This window comes from Leucopleurus acutus (genome assembly GCF_964270905.1).
Source record: "Leucopleurus acutus genome assembly, chromosome: 15".
In the NCBI taxonomy this organism is placed as follows: Eukaryota; Metazoa; Chordata; class Mammalia; order Artiodactyla; family Delphinidae; genus Leucopleurus; species Leucopleurus acutus.
Window position 1 is genome coordinate 22,419,382 of NC_139157.1, and position 24,225 is coordinate 22,443,606.

General features: G+C 35.3%; 1 protein-coding gene across 3 annotated transcripts in view; it reads right to left on the reverse strand.

Moving 5' to 3' along the window:
- VTA1 (vesicle trafficking 1) overlaps positions 1-24,225 on the reverse strand; it is a 66,551-nt gene that overhangs the window by 16,016 nt on the left and 26,310 nt on the right. For all 3 annotated transcript variants that reach the window (XM_082855693.1, XM_082855694.1, XM_082855695.1), the window contains exons 5-6: positions 10,764-10,872; positions 5,197-5,370 (exon numbers count right to left, since the gene is read on the reverse strand). In XM_082855693.1, coding sequence (XP_082711819.1) covers positions 5,197-5,370; positions 10,764-10,872 — 283 coding nt within the window. The remainder of the gene's footprint in view (positions 1-5,196; positions 5,371-10,763; positions 10,873-24,225) is intronic.

The following is a 24,225-nucleotide window of genomic DNA, read 5'->3' on the forward strand; positions in this document are numbered from 1 at the left end:
ACCTTTACAGTAAGCAAAAGCTAAAAGAATTCAGCACCACCAAACTAGCTTTACAACAAATGCTAAAGGAACTTCTCTAGGCAGGAAATACAAGAGAAGGAAAAGACCTATAATAACAAACCCCCCCAAATTAAGAAAATGGTAATAGGAACATACATATTGATAATTACCTTAAATTGAAATGGATTAAATGCTCCAACCAAAAGACACAGACTGGCTCAATGGATACAAAAACAAGACCCGTATATATGCTGTCTACAAGAGACCCATTTCAGACCTAGGGAACATACAGACAGAAAGTGAGGGGATGGAAAAAGATATTCCATGCAAATGGAAATCAAAAGAAAGCTGGAGTAGCAATTCTCATATCACACAAAATAGACTTTAAAATAAACACTATTACAAGAGACAAAGAAGGGCAGTACATAACGATCCAGGGATCAATCCAAGAAGAAGATATAACAATGGTAAATATTTATGCATCCAACATAGGAGCACCTCATACATAAGGCAAATGCTAACAGCCATAAAAGGGGAAATCGACAGGAACAAAATAATAGTAGGGGACTTTAACACACCACTTTCACCAATGGACAGATCATCCAAAATGAAAATAAGGAAACACAAGCTTTAAATGACACATTAAACAAGATGGATTTAATTGATATTTATAGGACATTCCCATCCAAAAGCAACAGAATACACTTTCTTCTCAAGTGCTCATGCAACATTCTCCAGAATAGACCATATCTTGGGTCACAAATCAAGCCCTGGTAAATATAAGAAAATTGAAATCATATCAGGTATCTTTTCTGACCACAACCCTGTAAGACTAGATAGCAATTACAGGAAAAAATCTGTAAAAAATACAAACACATGGAGGCTAAACAATACACTACTCAATAACGAAGAGATCACTGAAGAAATCAAAGAGGAAATGAAAAAATACCTAGAAATGAATGACAAAGAAAACACAACCACCTAAAACCTATGAGATGCAGCAAAAGCAGTTCTCAGAGACAAGTCAACAGAAATACAATCCTACCTCAAAACAAGAAAAATCTCAAATAAACAACCTAATCTTACAACTAAAGCAATTAGAGAAAGAAGGACAAACAAAAGTTAGCAGAAGGAAAGAAATCATAAAGATCAGATCAGAAATAAATAAAAAAGAAATGAAGAAAACAATAGCAAAGATCAATAAAACTAAAATAAAACACTGGTTCTTTGAGAAGATAAACAAAATTGATAAACCATTAGCCAGACTAATCAAGAAAAAAAGTGAGAAGACTCAAATCAACAGAATTAGAAATGAAAAAGGAGAAGTAACAACTGACACTGCAGAAATACAGAGGATCATGAGAGATTACTACAAGCAATTATATGCCAATAAAATGGACAACCTGGAAGAAATATACAAATTCTTAGAAAAGCACAACCTTCCAAGACTGAACCAGGAAGAGATAGAAAATATAAACAGACCAATCACAAGCACTGAAATTGAAACTGTGATGAAAAATCTTCCAACAAACAAAAGCCCAGGACCAGATGGCTTCACAGGCGAATTCTATCAAACATTTAGAGAAGGGCTAACACCTAAGCTTTTCAAACTCTTCCAAAATACAGCAGAGAGATGAACGCTCCCAAACTCATTCTATGAGGCCACCATCACCCTGATACCAAAACCAGACAAAGATGTCACAAAAAAATTACAGACCAACATCACTGATGAACATAGATGCAAAAATGGAAATAAAAACAAAACTAAACAAATGGGACCTAATGAAATTTAAAAGCTTTTGTACAGCAAAGGAAACCATAAACAAGACAAAGACAACCCTCACAATGGGAGAAAATATTTGCAAACGAAGCAAATGACAAAGGATTAATCTCCAAAATATACACGCAGCTCATGCAGCTCAATATCAAAAAAACAATCAACCCAATCCAAAAATGGGCAGAAGACCTAAAGAGACATTTCTCCAAAGAAGATATACAGACTGCCAACAAACACATGAAAGAATGCTCAACATCACTATCATTAGAGAAATGCAAATCAAAACTACAATGAGGTATCACCTCACACCAGTCAGAATGGCCATCATCAAAAATTCTACAAACAATAAATGCTGAAGAGGTGTGGAGAAAAAGGAACCCTCTTGCACTGTTGGTGGGAATGTAAATTGATACAGCCACTATGGAGAAGAGTATGGAGGTTCCTTAAAAAACTAAAAATAGAACTACCATACGACCCAGCAATCCCACTTCTGGGTACATACCCTGAGAAAACCATAATTCAAAATGAGTCATGTACCACAATGTTCACTGCAGCACTATTTACTATAGCCAGGACATGGAAGCAACCTAAGTGTCCATCGACAGATGAATGGATAAAGAAAACGTGGCACATACACACAGTGGACTATTACTCAGCCATAAAAAGAAATGAAATTGAGTTATTTGTAGTGAGGTGGATGGACACTTAGTCTGTCATACAGAGTGAAGTGAGAAAGAGAAAAACAAATACCGTATGTTAATACATATATATGGAATCTAAGAAAAAAAATAATGGTTCTGATGAACCTAGGGGCAGGAAAGTAATAAAGATGTGGACGTAGAGAACGAACCTGAGGACACAGGGAGGGGGAAGGGTAAGCTGGGACGAAGTGAGAGAGCAGCACTGACATATATACACTACCAAATGTAAAACAGATAGCTAGTGGGAAGCAGCCGCATATCACAGGGAGATCAGCTCAGTGCTTTGTGACCACCTAGAGGGGTGGGATAGGGAGGGTGTGAGGGAGGCGCAAGAGGGAGGGGATATGGGGATGTATATATATATACATATAGCTGATTCACTTTGTTATAAAGCAGAAACTAACACAACACTGTAAAGCAATTATACTCCAATAAAGATGTCAAAAAAAAAAAAAGATAACCAACAAGGACCTACTGTATAGCAAAGGAAACTCTACTCAGTATTCTGTAATAGGGGCTTCCCTGGTGGCACACTGGTTGAGAATCTGCCTGCAAATGCAGGGGACACGGGTTCGAGCCCTGGTCTGGGAGGATCCCACATGCCACGGAGCAACTAGGCCCGTGAGCCACAACTACTGAGCCTGCGCATCTGGAGCCTGTGCTCCGCAACAAGAGAGGCTGTGATAGTGAGGCCCGCGCACCGCGATGAAGAGTGGCCCCCACTTGCCGCAACTAGAGAAAGCCCTCACACAGAAACGAAGACCCAACACAACCCAAAATAAATAAATAAACTCCTACTCCCAACATCTTAAAAAAAAAAAAAAATTCTGTAATAAAATATATGGGAAAAGAAAAAGGAAAAAAAAAAAGGAAAAGGAAGCTAATTTGCTGAACACTGATTTTGTGTTAGGTATAGTAGTCAACTTTCATACTTCTTCCCCTTTAATAATTGAAACAACTATGAGAAGTATGATTAATTTCATTTTAAAAGAGAGAATAACCTCAGTCGGGAACTGAGTAACAGTTGAGTTTGTGGTTTAGCAAGGAGTAGAAACTAATTACTAATACTATGTGACTCCCAAGTGTATTTTATTCTCACTTCACCCTTCTGTAAAGATGCTTGTGTTGGAGGCTCTTGGTCAGTTTTTAAACTTACTACCAATAGTATAACTTGAGCAGTATTTATCAAAGGCAAATACATCTACATATGTAGCTGGTTTTGCTTACTTCATTCTACCCTGGAAATACTGAATATTCCCAAAAGATAATAAAATATTTAAAACAGTGTTCCATGAAATTTTACTTACAAAACTAATGGAAATTGGTCTATTAATTCTATCACATAGACCTTAAAGCAATGAAAAGTCAGGCAGGGTAAAATATACAGAATGATGATACTAAAGAGATCAGTGTTAAAATTATCATGTTCATCAATATGCTTACAAAAATGTTTGCATTATTTGTAGATGATATGAAGTTGAAAGCTGTAAAATAGGAGGAAAGAAACTAATCGTAATTGCTGCTACAAGGGTCAAAACAGAAAACTCTTAAATGTTGTTCAACTCATGCAAAATAACCTAAATGGTTTGGGTAAACTGAGGCTGAAAATTTGAAAGTCAATGAAGTAATGGTGAATAACCGCAATAGTAGAAATCAAGGCGCAAAGGCAACTTTTATTCTATTAATTAAATATTTTGAAATATATAGGTTACTACCATAGATTACCCTTATGCTGAGATAAAAGTTTAAAAACAATTTTTGGAAAAAAAATTAATTAAATATAAGATTTATTTAAACTATGGTTTTAAATGCCCCTCTATTTGGAAGTAAGAGTTATACTCTGTCAACAATACAAGTAAATAAGAGTATCTGCAACTTTCAAAAGTTTATATTATGACATTGACTTATTCCTGGAGACTAGTTTTGTCAGATCTTTTTTCTATGAAAACACAGACATATAGTACTAAACACAGACTAAATACTAAATACTAAATACTAAAATACTAAATACTAAATACTAAAAACACAGACTAAATACTAAAACACAGACATATAGTACTAAACACAGACTAAAACACAGACATATAGTACTAATTTATTCAAAGATATCAGGCACTTCTGTGGTTTCTTTTAAACCACTTCTGTGGTTTATTTTTAGTCACGTTTGTAATATTAAAAAACCAAACCACCAAACCCCAACCCCCCTCCTTTCACTTGTCTGTGAATCCACGGCTATTGAGATTCTGTGCTCAAAGCTTGCTCCTTCATCAATAATACCCATGTTGAGGGAGGAGGCAGAGTCCTAAGGGAATAAGTCAAGAAAAATGAATCTTGCGATCACAGTGGGAACCTGACAGACACATCCTATAATAAGCCCCACTCACCTCAGTGCTATTCTTGAACAGTGAAGGGGAAAGAAAGGGAGGGGAAGAAAAAGAAAACAGCCACACACACGAAAAGCACAGGAACTTTACTTATTAATAAAACATAAGGTCAATAGTAATCAATTGCACATAAATATATTTTGTCATTTCTTAAAAAATTAAAATACAACTAATATTAAAACTTCAACGAAAAGGATGTAACTTTTTGGTGGGTTCAAGTGGAACTTAAAGATCTTATCATGCTTTAGGACCATCATTATGAGGCACAAATATGAGAAGCACAGTTGTTATTTATGAAAGGAGAGTTCAAATTCGTTAAGCTTCAATTTCCTACCTGTGCTATGAGGCACTTCTGCTGGGGTATTAGCTGGAGCGTGGGCACCGGGAGGAATCTGTATTCCAGTATAGCTGCTTGATGGCATGTTGCTTGGGTCATACGCTGAAGATGACGGCTGAGGTGGCTGACTGGGCAGAGAGGCTGTTCCAGCATCTTCATTTTCCTCAACATCTATTATATAATATACATGCAATGTTAAATGAGGTCCACACAGTCCCTGATTCATGGGGTTTTTGTACGATGGTGCAAAAGTGATAGGGACTCAGTAGAAACCATACTTTGAATTTTGATCTTTTCCCAGGCTAGCGATATGCAGTATAGTGCTCTCTGTGATGCTGGGCAGCTGCAGCCACAGCTCCCAGTCAGCCACGCAACCACAAGGGTAAAAAACCGATACACTTACAACCATTTTATTTTTCACTTTCAGTACACTATTCAGTAAATTACATGAGATATTCAACACTTTATTATAAAATAGGCTTTGTGTTAGATGACTCTGCCCAACTGTGGGCTACTGTAAGTGTTCTGAGCACTTTTAAGGTAGGCTGGGCTAAGCTATGATGTTCAGTAGGGTAGGTGTATTAAATGTATTTTCAAATTATATTTCCAGTTTAGGATGGGTTATCAGGATATAACCCCATTGTAAGTTGAGGAAGATCTGTATTTTGAAATAGAAATGCCAAATATTCTTATTTTGCTATACGGACATGACAGACATTTGAATGTAATTCTATTTAATGCAATTGATAAGCAGCTTCTCTTAAAATAATTGTTTAAATTTTTTTCCTTTTCTTGAAACACTTAGTTGTGCCTGGCAGTATGATCAACATTTCTTTAAATTAATACTTTCCAACTCTGTAAAATCTTTGCATATATTATATTTTTCTTAAAAATAAATTTTCTTTAAACCCATTCTTTAAATTTATGAAAAATGGAGGACATTTTTGGCAAAACATGTCACATTTATGCTCTCCATAAGAACTCTACTTTCTGACAGCTGCCTTTTACTCAATATTTATTGTTTACTAGCTATTAAATGATTACCTGTGTGTTGTTCAACAAATTAATCAACAAAAACAAAGGAATAAAATTTCACATTGAGCTGTCTATGTAGAAAGGAGTAATAAGAGAGCCACTTTGTTGTTCCATATCCACTTGGTGACTTAGTGGATCAACTTAGAGTTTGAATGTTAACAGATATTCCTTCAGTTGAGCCTAAATTTTTTCTAGAACACTTTTTTGTACCAATCATATGGCTTCCTTAAGTATTTTCTGACAATATGGTGACATAGTACTGTTTTCAGAAATTAAGTATACTTCTTTTTCTCTTACTCTAAATTAACTAAGGTATAGTATCTATTATTTTTTACTAGCTTTACTAGAATTCAATTCCAGAATGACAGAAAATTAGACTTTTATTAAACATAATACCTTTTACACCTAGAATATCTTATAAAATTTAAAAACACAAGAGAATATAATGCTACACTGAGAAAAAGAAAAATCAGTTTTAAAGAAGAGTTTTTGCATACATATTCAGATTTAATAACATCCTCTTTTAGAGCCGTAAGCCATTTCTGAGCAGACACTGTTAGATGTTATGACATTAACACCTAATGACACCAGGGTATTTTTTAACTTAACAGGTTGAAAAGTATACAATGAAAATATTCTCCTTTATATCTAAAAGGATTATTAGTATTCTATAGCTAACAATTTTCTACTATCCAGAAGCTCTATAAAAACTGAATGAAAATAATGAATAAAAATTACAAGCTCAATTTAAGCCAATTTTGGGAAAGCAAAATAAAAATTACATAGATTTAATAATCTATAGTATTATAGAGGGCTTAAAACAACCATTTCAGAACAAAAGAGATCAAGATAATAATCAACACTTTCAAGAGAAAAAGGTTAAAAAGTTTAAGATTAGAGAAAGTTACTGATGCTGAAAGAGTGCCTGAAAAACAAAATTGATCATTTATAGGTATTCAGTGTATCTAGAATGATACCTCAGAAATACTACTGAAAAGTAAAATGATATGTTTAAAAAAACAAAGATTTTTTTCATGGTGTATTTTCATACATAAGCATATATAAGCAGTGAAGTATCTTTCAAATCAAATGTTTGAGAGTAATTATGAATATTACATGTATTTTTACATTTACTACACATATGTGTATGTACCTTATATGTAATAACAGAAGTGTCTCTGCTTCAGACTCCAATTTAATATGATTACTAAAGGTGAAAAAAGGTTGGTTCCACCTTTGGTTTTAATTCTTAAGCAACCCATTCCCCCTGGGTGATCCAGCATTTTACTTTGGCTTCACTTCTTCCTTTCAAACTGACAACTCCAAAATTCTACTTTCAGCCTTGACCTTTCTTCTGAAATCTTGGGTAGAATATCTAATCGCTATTGAACTTCTTCAAGTAGTAATCACGTTAGCATCTCAATGCCTTCCCTTGACTTTTCCCACCAACCTGCTCATCTTGTATTTAGCCATTTCTTTCAATGGAATCACCATGCCTCTGAGCACAAAAGCCCAAAACAGGAATCATTTTCTGTTTTCTCCCTCTTGTCTCATATTAAACTGTTCCTTGATCCTATTGATTACACTTCCTTAACTATACTTCCTTCTCTTTATTCCCCCCTGGCCAATAACTTACCCAGATTTTCATTATTTATAATTTGGATTACTGCTCCTGGATTCACATTACAACCTGCAGAATTATCTTTCTCCAATTCACTTTCAAAAACATTTTTCTTCTTTTTTTTCCCTTTCTTTCAGTTCTTACAGTTGGCCAGTTCTCAATCCGCCTCCCTGCCTTTGAAGATGCTATTCTCTTCAGTTGTAGCATCCTTCCCTTTTTTCTTTACCTGACTTAATTAGTTCAATTTATCTTTTAAGACTCAGCTCAGGCACCACTTCTTACCAACATGTACTATAACTACTTATTAACCTATAGCTCCCCATAAGAATGTAAGCTCTTACAGTACAGGACCATGTCTTACCCAACCCTAGTACCCAGGTAACGCCGACAAAATGACTTTAAAAAAGAAAAAAAAAGTTTCTTATAAAATGAATGAAAAAAATGTATAAGATTTAAAAAATGCAAGCACAAGGGTATGCCCTAGGAAATGGGAGGTCATTACAAATTTGGGGCTCTATACCATGGCTAAAGCACAGAAGTGTTTCTCATCATGTTGGTACTATGTTCTCAAGGGAAGACTAGATTATGTTAAGTTGATTGGTTGATTGGGACATTTTCCTGGAAGGCTCAATGGGGAAAATATATACGTATTAAGTCTTGTTATCTGGTTGAGGAAAAAATACATCCACTTAAATGTAGAATAAGAGCATAGACGTTAGAATGATAAAGATTTGGGTTCAAATCCTAGGTTCCATTAACTAGTCATTAGAGCTTGAATAGGGATGCCTAGCTACCAACAGAATTATATGGGGACTAAATTAGATAATATATGTAAAATGTCTATCACAGTGCCTAACACCTAGCATGTGCTCTATAAATTATAAATATTATCATAAATTATAAAAATACTCACTTTATTAAATATATATTTTATAAGAAACTATAAATACATACATAAAATAGCTCTGCAGAAATTCACATGAAGGCTTTTACAGAAAGGCAGGATTCAGACAGGTAAAGAAAGATGAACATTTTAGGAGGGAGAAATGGTTTTAATTAAAGAAAGAGACAAAGGTACTTTCTTGCCGTTAACTTCTATGGATATAATAAAGGGTTTATATAGGTGTTATGGACTGAACTGTCCCCCCAAAATTGGTATGATGAAGCCGTAACCCCCAATGTGACGGTATATGGAGACAGGGTTTTTAGAGGTAACTACAGGTTAAGTGAGGTCATAAGGGAGGAGCCCTAATCCAACAGGAATGATCTGTGCCTCTCCCCCTCCTTTGCCCCCTCTCCTTGACACTCCACCATATGAGAACAGAAGGAAGGTGGTCCTCTGAAAGCCAGGAAGTAGATTTTCACCAGAAACCAAACTCTGCTGGACCTTGATCTTGGATTTTCCAGCCTCCAGAACTGTGAGAAAATAAATGCCTTTTGTTTAAGCCACCCCGTCTATGGTATTTTGCTCTGGCAGCCCTAGTGGACAAAGACAACAGGAGACAGGAGTAGGAAATAAAACTGGTCAGTGCCAGATCGTGGTGAGTCTTGCTTGGTAGGCTAAGGATCTTGGATCTTTTCTTTTGGAAAACTGGAAGTGACTAATGGTTTTGTAAACAGTAGAACTAACATAAAACATGCCTGACTGTGGTCAGTATTAAAGCAGCGAAGGAAGTATGTAAAACATTCCGAAATATTAAATGAAAAAGTGAGAAATAAGGTTGTAGCAATACACTTGAAAAAAATCCAATTTCACCGCCATGCTGTAAATAACTCCAAAACTTAACCATGTCTTAGAATAGTTAACTTTAAACACTTAATAACAACTTAATATTACAGTATTCATGCTATAGTGTTAGTAAAAAGAACAAAGGACTTTGAGTAATAATTCAACTTCTGGTTCTCCTTCTCTGTGGTTCCATGACATTAGGCAGGCCAAAACCCAGAACCTCAATTTCCTCTTCTGTAAAACAGAAATAACACCAACTATCTCTTGGAGATTTCTGAGGGTATGAGATACATGAAAATGATCTGCAAGCTTTAAGGCATTATATGAATGCAAGGCATTTATTACATGACTGCAAGAAGCATTCTATGTGAAAAAGGCTACCTCAAGATTAAACAAGGATATATCATGAAGTGTCCTTCAGGAATAGATAGCAAAAAATTCACTTGAAATGATGCATAAAAGCTTGCTCCTCTAGGAGAAGAGCTGCAAAAATAGCTTACACATAGTATTTATAGGTAGAACTGTAGTGTTGCTTTTTTACTGAGTGGCATTACAAAATTCTAAATAGTCCTCCAAATGAATGAATAAATCAACCAACCAACCAGATGTAGAACAGTGTGTGTATTACCAATTGTGTGAAAAAAGTGAGGGTATATATTCCTATTTACTAGTAATTTATAAAAAATAATCTCTGTAAAAATACACAGAACACTAAAAACATTATTTACTTATTTGGGTTTCAGTAGAATCTGGGAAGATAAAGGGTATGGTGGAAAGGAGAATTTCACTTCATATTTCTTATATACTGTATAAATTTTTAACCATGTGAAAGTATTACCTGCCCCTCTCCCCCGCAAAAACCCACCTCAGGTATATACAAAATAAATTCAGTGTTCTTTGTGGTTTGGAAACATTTTATAGATTAAAAAAGGACTGCCTGTCCCACGTAGGAAAGAAATCTGATTAGAGGCCGGAGACAGATATTAGAGCAGTTGACACAGACAGATATTAGAACAGTTTGGCCTTAATTTTTCACTTGTCCCTAAGTTTATAATTTTACACCTGATTTCGGACCTGATGAAGGAGACAAAATTGTATCACTCCTTCTAAAAACTCTGAATAATAATATATTGAGCAATTATGATTCTACTAAATCATTTTACTTAGATAAATACATACCATTATCTTCTTCAATCCCAACAGGCCCTGCTTGAGGAGTCTCTCCATTCTTTAAACAATTGTGAATATATGTTGCCTTCCACCTTGCATACTTTCTGTGTTTCACATTCTAAAAGAAATATTTTTATGTCAATGTTAGACTGCAGTAAAAAAGTCAAATAAAAATATACATTATGATGACAATCATACTTCTGTGATAAAACCTATTTTTGCATGGTACAGCTCTGATATATTCTGGCAATCGCCCCACTTTATCATGGGATTCTACCAACTGCCTAGGGCTTGACAGACTTCATGAAAAGCCATCTTCCTCAAGACACATAACTAGTTCTCTTTTGCGGTTTTGTGTTTCAGAAAAGGTCTATAATGGAATTACAGGAGTGTCCTTTCAGCAAAACTGGCAACTTTTATGCACAGGACAGAAATAGGCTAAATTGAATTTAAAATTAAACGTAAAATAACAACATACTAAACGATTTTCACTAAAGAGGGAAAAATTAATCTGTACAAATATATGAAAACAAACAAAAAACTAAGATGCTATAGTGGTTACAGCAAACACATGAACATTAGACTGACAGCTACGCAAACTTGACCTTCTAACATGTTATTTACCAGCTCTAAATCTCAGTTACCTCGGTTCTAAAAAGGGGAAAATAATACATCACTGGGTTGCTGTAAAGAGAAATGCAAAATCAGTGAAGAACCTGCTAGTTGCCTCTTCTTCTTTCCTGGCTTAAAATTTATGCTACATGCTATAAAATAAGACAAAAATTTGCTTTAAAAATACAAGAGTAAAATCTGTTAGAATTTCGGATGGACTACTGATTTTCAGTTTATATTTTCATTTGACCTTTATTATAATCATGGACCAGTGGCACTGCTAACACCTGGGAGCTTGTTAGAAATGCAGACTCTTCTAGCCTACCTCAGACTTCCTGAACCACAATCTGCACTGCATCAAGGCCCCCCAGGTGATCTGTATGCACATTAAAGTTGGAGAGAACACATGACTTTATTATGTTGAAAACAACTGTAATTTGCCTTTTGTAAAGATCCACTAAGTCATCAATAACTACAAGTACTGCATACAGTCCAGATACTTAGTTGAGTATTCTGTAATGTGAGATTCTCTACATACTACTATAGATAAGTAGTACAACATACAGAAACCTAAAGAAAAGTAACCCTTCAAATTACTGAATTTGTATATTTAACTTCTCTTCTAAAACAATCCTCTCATATACTCCATTTTTTAAAAAGTTCCATACGTTGATTTTCATTTTCTTCCAGGTACAATTATATTTTGCTCCACTTCCCTTTACCTGGTCCTTACCACAACCTTGAAATTTAGGCAGGTCATGTTTTACTCACACTAAGGCTCTGAGACATTAAAAGACTGACTCAATGTAAATACAGATTAACCTGGCATTCAAGGCCTTCTACATTGTGGACATGGCTTCAGTCTCATTTCCTACCATTTCCCTCAAACCAGCTGGGATTCTGCCTCACCTGCAGTCTTTCTCATGCTATTCTCCCTGTCTCATACGGCTTCCTCTTCTGCCAAAAGTCTCCTCTTCTCTTAAGTTCAGTTCAAATGTTTATTCCCGTAATGAGCTACCCTGACTCCCAGCAAGTCAACAGCTATTTATCATTTACTCAAGTAAGGCACCATGCTAAGCGCTAGAGGTAATGGGATGAACAAAATAGGCATGAGCTTTGGAGTCCAATGTGAAAGCCAGGCAATAACTTCCATCACTAAATGTGACACCTGTATTATCTGAAGTCCATAATATTTTCTTCATCTTTTTCTCTTAGGATTCTATAATGCCAACATTATAGAGATGAGGAAGTGGCATTACAAAAGTAAAATGACTTATCCCATGTCACACTAGTAGTCAACCCAGCCATTCAATTTAGGGCTGTTCTGGTAAGCTACAATTAGCAAACTGCAATTTGTAATTTAGATAGGAATATATACAATAAGGGAAAGTGTGCTTTTTTTATTATTTTTTTAACACTTTTATTGGAGCATAATTGCTTTACAATGGTGTGTTAGTTTCTGCTGTACAACAAAGGGAATCAGATATACGTATACATATATCTCCATATCCCCTCCCTCTTGCGTCTCCCTCCCACCCTCCATATCCCACCCCTCTAGGCGGTCGCAAAGCAATGAGCTGATCTCCGTGTGCTATGCGGCTGCTTCCCACTAGCTATCTATTTTATATTTGGTAGTGTATATATGTCCATGCCACTCTCTCACTTCGTCCCAGCTTACCCTTCCCCCTCCCCGTGTCCTCAAGTCCATTCTCTACATCTGTGTCTTTATTCCTGTCCTGCCCCTAGGTTCTTCAGAACCAGAAAATGGGCTTTTAAATGTTACTTTAAATATAAAGAGAATCATTTTGAAAGTAAATGAATAAATTGCTTAGGAAAGTTTAAGTTACCTTCTTTTGGAGTCTTTTAAAAATGAGACAGACTTTCTTTGGTCTGAAATAATTTAACATCGCCTAAAGCCTTAATTGGGTAAGTCGTATTGTAATGACTTTAGAAGGTTCCTTCATTCCTAATTTCATAGTATAAACAGTGTAGAGACATTTAAACCACGTTGGGTTCCTTCATTAGTATGTGAAGTTTAAAAAACATTACTCTAACCTGAAATGGGTTCATTTTAATAAATAACATTTAAAAAAATTTCCCCAAAGCAGATAAATCAACACAACAGTTTGATTTTTATTCCACACTATTTCCAAGACATCGCTAGAAACTGGTGCTTAAATTCTGAGCAGATTTTGGCAGTTGTAACTCAAAACTAATTCACCTTTTCATTGTTTTCTTTAAAATAAAGGATGCTAAATATTAAACAATATTTGAAGAGGAGAATTTCAAGATGTCAATATTTTTGAAATTTTTCAACTTATTTTGGCTGATTAGACATCCTTTCTGGGAAACAGGAATTACAAAAAGAACTTTTACTTTTGTCCCTGGCCTCTATGTTCCTGTTTTGTAACTGGATTGATGAGAGTCACTGACAACTGCAAATTTTAGCCACTGAGTCAGCAGTTAAATAAGAATTTTCATTTAATTTTTAAATCATTTGCACTTGCTACACTGAAGAATGACTGGCCAGCAAACACCAATCATACGTTAAAACAGGGGTTCTCAAACCTGGTGCATGTAAGAATCATATTAGGGTGTAATAAAACAATAAATTCCTGGGACTTCCCTGGTGATCCAGTGGTTAAGACTTCACCTTCCAATGCAGGGGGGGTGGGTTTGATCCCTGGTTGGGAAGCTAAGATCCCACATGCCTCACGGCCAAAGAACCAAAACATAAAACAGAAGCAATATTGTAACAAATTCAATAAAGACTTTAAAAAAATGGTCCACATGAAAAAAAAAATTCCTGGCCCAAATTATAGAAAACCTGATATAAATCATTTTCCATTAGCATACCAAAAAGCCACCTTGAAAGAGAATGCTTTATTTTTTATAACATCTTTATTGGAGTATAATTGCTTTACAATGGTTTGTTAGAAAATGCTTTATATTAGCTGTCTCCAATTCTTCCTCTTGAACCCATCCTAGTCAAGTTTTTATCCCTAGCATGCACTGCAACTGCTTTTGTCAAGGTTAAGGATTACTTCTCTTGCTAAATCCAAAGTTTAGATGTCATCTTACTTGTCCCCATTAACGTGGAAAGTTGAGTACTCCCTCCTCCTCGCAACCCCCTTTTCACTTGCTTTCCTGGTCTTCTGGTTTTGCCTCACTGGGTGTTCCTTTTCAGACCTTCATAGTGATTCTTTCTCATCTCCAGGGTGGGGAGTGCCACAGACTTCAGTTCTTAGACTTCTTTTCTTGTTTTTAACACTTTACCTTGACGACCTCTTCCAGTCTAATGGCTTTAAATACTGTGCGGTCAACTCCCAAATTCATATTCTCTGCTCAGACCTCTCTTCTGAACTTCAAGATGTATACATTCAACTCAGCATTTCACTTGTACATCTGATAGCTCAAAACATCCAAAGTTCAAAACCGATTTCAGATCTTCCCGCTACTCAATTCGTTCCTCCACGTCAGTAAATGTCTCGTAGTTGTTCAAGCCCCAACCTTTGAAGTCATTTTTGAGCCCTCTATTTCTCTCATATTCTACCAATGAATCTTAAATTCTGTCAGTTCTACATTCAAAATGTATCCAGTTTCTCACCATGTCTTCTATTGCAATTTCTGGTCTGAGCCACCACTGCCCTCACTTTGATTATTAATAATATACTAACGGTGCCCCTATTTCCACCGTTGTCCATTATAATGCAAGTAATAACACTTTAAAGATAGCAGTCAAATCCTGTCAACTCTATTTGAACTCCCCTTCCCCACGGTCACCTGCCAGCACTTTCCTCACTCTAGATTCAGCCACGTTGTATTCCTTGCTGTATCTTGAACTTTAACAGGTACCTGTGCTGTTCACAAATCTTTGCACTTTCTCTTGTCTCTTCCTGGAACATCTGAATGATTCACTCCCTTATTTCTTCAGGGCTTTGCTAAAATGTTGCCTTCTTAGTGAGACATTCCCCAAATACCTTATTTAAATTGACCTTCCTATCCCTACCATGGGATCCCTACCATAATACTTACCATATGACATACTATACATTTTATGTGTTTTGCTTATTGTCTGTCTTCACCAGAGGAATGTGATAACCACGAGGGCAGGGATTTAATCCACTGCTGTATTACTACTGCCTAAAACAGTGTTTGGCATGTAGTAGACATTAACAAATATTTGGTGAATGAATGAATGGACAGTAGATTCTGGAATCCATTTTTTTTTTTTAAATCAAGTACCACAAACGATTCTGAAGCTGGCTGTCCTAGAACGGCACTAAGAAAAATACTGAACTGGAGTGAAACACTTCTTGCTAACGAATAAATGTGAACATTAAACTTCAGTACACAGTTTCACTTAAGCTTGCAGGGAGGGGTCAGTGGATAGGGTGAAGGGTGTCCGTGAAACCCCCTGCATTATATGAAAAAAAAGCAATACACGTATGCATGGGAGAGAAGCCACAGCTTTCATAACATTTCAAAGTAGTTAGTGACACAAAAGAAAATAAGAATCTCTAAGCTGGTGGTAACATCACAGATAACACATTTATACTCTTAGGCCCTCAATTCTCCTAAGTATATTACACAAACAAGGGCTCTATATAACTCCCAGGAACACTGGACACAGCACAATGAGAAACACTTTAAAAATACATATTCAACAAACTGACTATCATGATTCAAATATTAAAGTGTTATCACAAATAATATGTATTTCCTGGAGACTTATTCAAAATTTTTATACCTTTATATTTTTCAAAGCAACCAGAATTTTATAAAACAAATTTTAAAAATGAGAGTAAAACTGTACCAAAAGATCTTAACTATAATACACAAATACTTAAATTTACTCTATTTTTATAATATTTGAAAGGTACACTCCAATTAGCTGAAAGATATCCAAAGAAGGTATGAACATTAACTATTTAAAACCTAATCCACCAGGGCAAGAAAAGAAGCCAATGCTATCTTCTGGGGGAGAAAAAAAAAAAATACATAAATAGTTTTGTGAAGGAACTTTATATAATTTCATCAAGCTTGGAGAAAAGTTTTAAAACTAGTACACGATATCTTTCACTCAGATCACCCAATTGCTTACATTTTGTATTATCAATCTACTCATATATGCACGGACTTCCTATGCACATATTAATGTGCACAATGTTTACTGCATTTTTTTCTGTACCAATTAAGAGTAAGTTGGAAGTCACTCTGCCCCCTTACCCTTTCATTAATCATTTTCTAAGATCAAGGACAATCTCACACACAATGGTTAATAAAATCAGGAAATTTAACACTTACACAAGAATACTGTTTGATCCACAGTCCCAATAAATTCTGTCAATTGGCCCAATGATGTCCTTGGTAGTTCCTCCCCTGGGTCTATTTAACTTAAAAAGCATATATTATTTAGTTGTCATTATCTTTTTAGCCCTTAATCTGGAACAGCCTTTGTTAGTGTTTCTTGACCTTGACATTTCAGTTTGGATTTGTCTGATGTTTCCTCATGATTAGGTTCAGATTATGCATTTTCCACAGGATTTGCACTGAAGTGATATTTGCCTTTCTCACTTCATCTTACTAGGAGACACATAATATCAGCTGGTCCCAATATTGAATGTGTTAGGTTTGACGACTTGGTTAAAGTGGTGTCAGACAGGTTTTTCCATTACTGGCTTACTATTTTCCCCTTTAAAATTAATAAGCAATCTGAGGGGAGACATTTAGAGACTAATGTAAATATCCTGCTCGTCACCAAATTTTCTACCCACTAGTTTTAAATCCCATTAATGATTTCTAACTTCATTGTCATTTCTCTATTTATTAGTTAGAACGCTACTGTAAGGAGCTTTCTCCGTCCTTCCATTATTTATTTATTCATTCATTTATTTATTCCATTGTATGTTTCAGCAGGGACGAATGAATTCTTATTTTATTCAATGCATTACCTATTAATATCATTCATATTTCGATAGTCAAATTGTCCCTGATGCCGACAGTGGGAACCCTTTCAAGTTGGCTTCTGGATCCTTCTGACATGTTCCTGTGATTATGTGAACCATTTCTTTACTTTCTGGCACAGTAAGAAGATCCAGCTTCATTTAGTACTTTCCCTTACCCAGCCCTAGATTCAGTCCTTTCTATGAGAGTCCTGGTTCCTTTTATAGACGAAGGGTATTTAGAACCCAAAATCAGGCACTAGAGGTGCTCACTGTTATTGATGCATCATTGCTTCTAGGTTCTTTCAGTACAGAGATATAGGAACTATGTTTTATGTGCATGTGTACACACACCTATGTATATATGCTGTATATACAAATACATGCATATACTGTATATGCACACATTTATAGTATACATACATACTGTTTATAGAAATATATCTATTTTGCCTTATTTGTATATTTAAAAGCATGAGTTAATATGGACATCTCCAACGCCAATCCAACAATATAATACAATATAGTCTTCTCCCACCCCCCACTGTAACTTCTTTCCCCAGAAGTGAGAAATCTGGCTTCCTCAATATATTTACTCATTTGCACAATCCTCGAATATAGAGTAAGCAGTTTTAGAATTGCCAACTCAATATCATCAAGAAAAAAAAACCTACAAACAATAGTTCAATATTTAACTTTTTTTGCAGTAAAACTGATATACCTTGAGATGTATAAATCTTAAGGGTATAGTTTGAGTTTTGACAAAAAGATCTACCTGTGTAAAACAGGTATCAAAATACAACATGTCTAGTTCCCCAGGAAGCTCCTTTATATCCCTTTCCGGATCAATTTCCCCTTTCCATACACCAAAAAACTCCTAATTTTCTTCACTAGAATCAAGTTGTCTATTGTAGTACTTTACATGAAGGGAATCATACAGTTTGTATTCTTTTGGGTCTTTTTTTGCTCAACATAATGTCTACAAAATTGATCCATGTTTTAGGGTATATCAGTAGCCTCTTTTTATACCTTAGTAACAGCACAATTTATTTATCAGTTCCTCTGCTGGTGGACATCTAGGTTGTTTACACAGCTTTGGGATATCATGAATAAAGTTCCTATGAACACTCCTGAACAAGTCTTTTCTGGACATATGTTTTCATTTCTCTTGGATAAACACCAAGGAATTGCTGGGTAAAAAGGTAGGTGTATGTTTAACTTTATAAAAATCTGCCAAATCTCTTCCCAAACTGGTTATGACATCTAACATTTTCACCAAGCAATGTACGAAAGCTCTTGTTTTCACACATTCTAGCCAATTTGATGTGGGCAGCCTTTATTCATTTTAGATAATTTTACTGCTTTTAAACTATTTATCCTACCAATAACTGAGAGGGGGGTGTTAACATCTCCAACCACTATTATGACTTTTTTCCTGTATTTTCTTTTATTTTTATCACGTTTTGTTTCATAAAGTTTAAAACTGCTATTAGGTACATAGACATTTATAACTGTGGTACCTTCTTAATGAACTGTAATATCTTCTTGATAACAAAATGTCCCATTTTACCTCTGGTAAAACATCATCTTAAAGTTTACTTTATCTAATATTAATATGGCCACCTCAGATTTTGCTAACTTAGTATTTGCATTGAATATTTTTTCATCCTTTCAGTTTCAAAATATGTGTCTCTGTATTTAAAGGATGTCTCTTATAAATAGTATACAGTTAGGACTTGCTTTCTACTTTTAAATTGGAGTGTTACTCCATTTACATTTATAGTATGTACTGATACAGCTGTATGCAGGCCTAAAATTTGCTATTTGTTTTATATTAGTCCTATCTGCTTCTGTTTCCCTCTGTTCCCTTTCCCTGCCTTTTTTTTTAGAGGGGGGGTTACCAAATATATATGTATAGTTACAATAAGTTTTAGTTAAATGGCATATATATTTTTTTAAAGAAACGAATAAAAGAGGAAATATATAGTTTTTAATGTATTTACTTATACACTGTATCAGTGTACTTTATTCCTTCCTATAAATCCAAGTTGTCATCTGGTATCATTTTCTTTCAGCCTGAAAAACATCCTTTCTGCTGTTCTTTAGTTCTTTAGATCTTTAGTGCAGATCTGCTAGTAATGAACTAATTTATCTAAAAATGTCTTTTATTTTACCTTCATTATTTGAAGGGTAGCTTTGCTCTACATAGAAGTCTGAGCTGTCAGGTTCTTTTGCTTGTTTGCTTTTTCTTTCAGTACTTTAAATATGCCAATTTCATTATCTTCTTGCCACAACTTTTTTAAAAAATGAGAAGCCATCCATCCTTCAAAGCATTGTTACCTTGTGCGTAATGTGTCGTTTCCCAAGACAGCTCCTTCAAGATTTCCTCTTCCATCACTGAACTTTACTGGTTGGACTATCACAACCAGTAAATGCTCTCAGGTATGGTTTCTTTGTATTTATTTTACTTGAGGTTCACTGAGCTTCTTGGCTCCATAACTATTTTTTTCACTCAATTTAGAAAATCTATGGTCATTATTTCTTCAACATTTTCTTTCTAGTCTCTTTTTTGGGACTCCAATTGTACATGCTAGACCTCCAAATATAGTAGTAATAATACACAATACGCCTATTTCTGAATAAATTTATCTTAATATATAAGATTGAGTAGATGAGGATAGTTTCCATTAAAATTTTCATGTATTTTACGTGGATGTCCTCTCTAAATACAGGATATTAGAACATTATCCATCAACTAATAAAAGCAAAATTAATGTTTTTTAAGCGTTTACTATATGCTAGGTACTTTGTTAAAGGCTTTACATGTATTTTCTCATTTAAAATCCAAGACACCGTGAAGAAGTAGGTGTTACAATTTTCTTCATCTTACAGATGTGGGAACAGGCTTACATAAGTCAAATAACTTACCCAAAGTCACACAGTTATGAAGTGGCATATGGGATTTTGAGGCCAATGCCTGCAGTATTCTGAACCACATTATACTAACATTGTATGCAAAAATACTTCATTAATTTACAACTATTTGAAGATCATGTACAAGACACTGTTCTTGGCAATTATTATACAGAAGTGAATACAAGATACATGAAATTCCTACTCTAATAAGAGAGACAATACTACCCTCATATCTTTCTATTTATTATTACAATTACTGAGACCTTCAGTGTACAGTGAGAGCATGAAAACTTAAGGTATGGTGTATGTACAAAACACAGTTTTGTAAGTAGATGAATTTCTCCTGATCTACCATGGTTTTCTAGGCTAGCAAGAAGATGTTGCTTAATTCTGAACCTTACAGTGCAAATGAATACCTTAAATAGACTACCTCCTTTGCAGACAGCTATTCATGTATATTATTATTCCAGTTATGTTGCAGCCCTGTTTTTCGAGTAGGGAGAGTCCATGATTGAGATACAAACAGGATTCTCTGGGAGCTCCCATAGAGGGATGTAGATCAGTGCCAATCAAAATATGGTCCCAGAACCAGAACTGGCCTGCAAACTGTTTACCATTTTTGTGACAAGACAATACAGAAATTGAGAGCATTTAGGAAACTTATAGCAAATTAGGTTTGTATTTTATATGTCTTTTTAAGGTTTTATTTTTCTAGTTAATCATTATTTATATTTTACAAAACAATCAGCTTGCAACAGAATGGAAATTAAGAAGAAAAAAACGCTAGACCTTTATTACACAGAGTTTGTTAATACTGTTCTGGGCCATAGCATCTGGGGACAAGGAACTTTTATTTTCTGATTCTGTTTTCTCACTGTAATTCAGGGTTGTGAAAGTGAAACAAGATATATCTAAAGTGTCTAAGCACAGTGCCAGGCAAATGGTAGGACTGGATCGCATCACTGTATTTTGTCATTACTACACCATATATCATCATACTCAGTTATTCTGCTTCCCTTTCCAAGTTGGAACACAAACCTTGTGAGGGCAGGAAAACATACCATATTCATTTGATTCCCCCAAACTAGCAGAAACTCAACAGATAAAGGCAAAATGGTATCTGCTCCTCAAACATTGCTAGAAGTGAAATAAATCTAAAATACGATAAAAGAAAGCCTATCAATACTGGCCAGAAGTAGTTAACACAAGATGTTAAAGAAAAATAACTTATTTATATTTTGAACATCGCTTGCTTTAAAATACAAAATTAAAAATTTTAATATATACTTTTGGTGACTTTATACCTAAAACTGGGACACTGATTCAAAGACAGTTATAACTGGAATGGTAGAAGTTTACAATGACAACAAATTTAATCAAATTCTGAGATGGAATTGTATATATAAAGCACAGTTAAAAGAGTTAAATACATGTAACTAAACAGATAGGAGTGTTCAGAAACAGAATAGCAACAAAGTATTTTTTTTTAAGTTGAAGATTAAAGAAAATACAGACTTTAAAAATTTTTGTGAATACTGCAAACTATGAAAAATGACATGAAATTAAAAGGGAAAAATGTCTGGAAATAGACCAAGAAAAATGAGATCTATTACATTTTAGATGAGTTATGAAAGAAGTTCCATGTAAACAAGTCTGAACATTATCTTCAACTATAGATTGAAAAATGAAAAGCTAAACTATAGCAACTTTTGAAATATCAATAGCTAAATAGCTACTAAATAGCTACTGTTTTTACTCTGAGATTTTACCCAATGTGCAAATTTACAGCTACTGCCCGAGAAGATGTAAGAGTAGAATGAGACAGTCTCCCCTTTGAGGACTTGCAGTATAATTTACTCCAAAATACGATATATAACACTTAAGTCAGGGACTTCCTTGGTGGTGCTGTGGTTAAGAATCTGCCTGCCACCCTGAGAAAACCATAATTCAAAAAGAGTCATGTACCAAAATGTTCATTGCAGCTCTATTTACAATAGCCAGGAGATGGACACAACCTAAGTGTCCACCATCGGATGAATGGATAAAGAAGATGTGGCACATATATACAATGGAGTATTACTCAGCCATAAAAAGAAACGAAACTGAGCTATTTGTAATGAGGTGGATGGACCTAGAGCCTGTCATAAAGAGTGAAGTAAGTCAGAAAGAGAAAGTCAAATACCGTATGCTAACACATATATATGGAATCTAAGGAAAGAAAAAAAAAAGGTCATGAAGAACCTAGGGGTAAGACAGGAATAAAGACACAGACCTACTAGAGAATGGACTTGAGGATATGGGGAGGGGGAAGGGTAAGCTGTGACAAAGTGAGAGAGTGGCATGGACATATATACACTACCAAACGTAAAATAGATAGCTAGTGGGAACCAGCCGCATAGCACAGGGAGATCAGCTCAGTGTTTTGTGACCACCTAGAGGGGTGGGATAGGGAGGGTGGGAGGGAGACGCAAGAGGGAAGAGATATGGGAACATACGTATATGTATAACTGATTCACTTTGTTATAAAGCAGAAAGTAACACACCATTGTAAAGCAATTATACTCCAGTAAAGATGTAAAAAAAAAAAAAAAAAGAATCTGCCTGCCAATGAAGGAGACACAGGTTCAATCCCCGGTCTGGGAAGATCCCACATGGCGTGGAGCAACTAAGCCCGTGTGCCACAATTACTGAGCCTGTGCCCTAGAGCATGCGCGCTGCAACTACTGAGCCCATGTGCCGCAAATACCAAAGCCTGCGTGCCTAGAGCCCATGTTCCACAACAAGAGAAGCCAATGCAATGAGAAGTCCACACACAGCAATGACGTGTAGCCCCCGCTTGCCGCAACTAGAGAAAGCCCGTGCGCAGCAACAAAGACCCAATGCAGCCAAAAAAATAATTTTAAAAAAACAAAAATCTTAAGTCAACACATTTACAGTGTAACATTCATAAAGTTAAGATCCTAAATGAGTTGAGAGAATGGAGAAATGCATATAAGGGCTAGAATAATGGAGCTACAACTCGAAGAGAAGGTAACACTTAGACAAAGCAGGCTATAAAACCAACGTTTACAACGGTGAAAGCTGAGCGCGGGAGGTAAGCAGAATGGTCTGACAAACATACAATGGGACTGGTAAGAAGTAGCATAGGAAGGAGTCTGGACTTGCAATGCCAGGAAAGGAAAAGTCCCTGTTAGGTTCTTCAATAAAACAATGACAGAGGAGAATAGGTTCCAGGGTAAAAGAGCCTAAAATAGGAAAATTAATTAGGTAAACCGCAGTAGTGTAGCTTGTGAACCAACGACCTTTAAAAAAAAAAGGCTGGAATGTTAAATAAAAGGAATTTAATTAGAAGACTCAACATCTTTACGTACAAATGCCATAAGAAGGCCCCAGATGTTCGTCTTGCTCCCTCCCTACACTGACAACCTCTACGTTGCCATGTCATGTTTCTTCTCCTTTCTTCCTACTAGAAATTAGTTCTCTGCTGTCATAATTTCTGGTGGCTCTACTTTTCATTATCATTTATATAACTTAAATGGGTAATTTTTCATCCCTCCTTTTGGAGCGTCTAATCTAAAACTATTTTTGCTTCTCTCTTTTTCTTTTTTTGTCTGCTTTTTCATCTTTGCTTTTTATTCTCCTTTTCCTATCTCTTCTTGCATGTTTGGAACATATAATCATAGACTGGTAGAGCTGCACAGGATCTCAGAGATCTGCTTGACCAGGCTTCCCATTTTATAGAAGAAAAACCAAGTCCTGAGAGGTAAAATGACCTCTTGGCTTGGAGTTTAGGCTTGGCTCTGACAACCACTGTTGCTATTCTTTTAAATAAATTTTCAGAACTGACAGGAAAAAACCATACCATTTTTTAAACTTTAAAAAATATAATTAAAAAAACCCCATTATCTTGATTATAAAGATGATAAAATTAAAAGATAATTTTAAAATACACAAATAAAGGGCTTCCCTGGTGGCGCAGTGGTTGAGAGTCTGCCTGC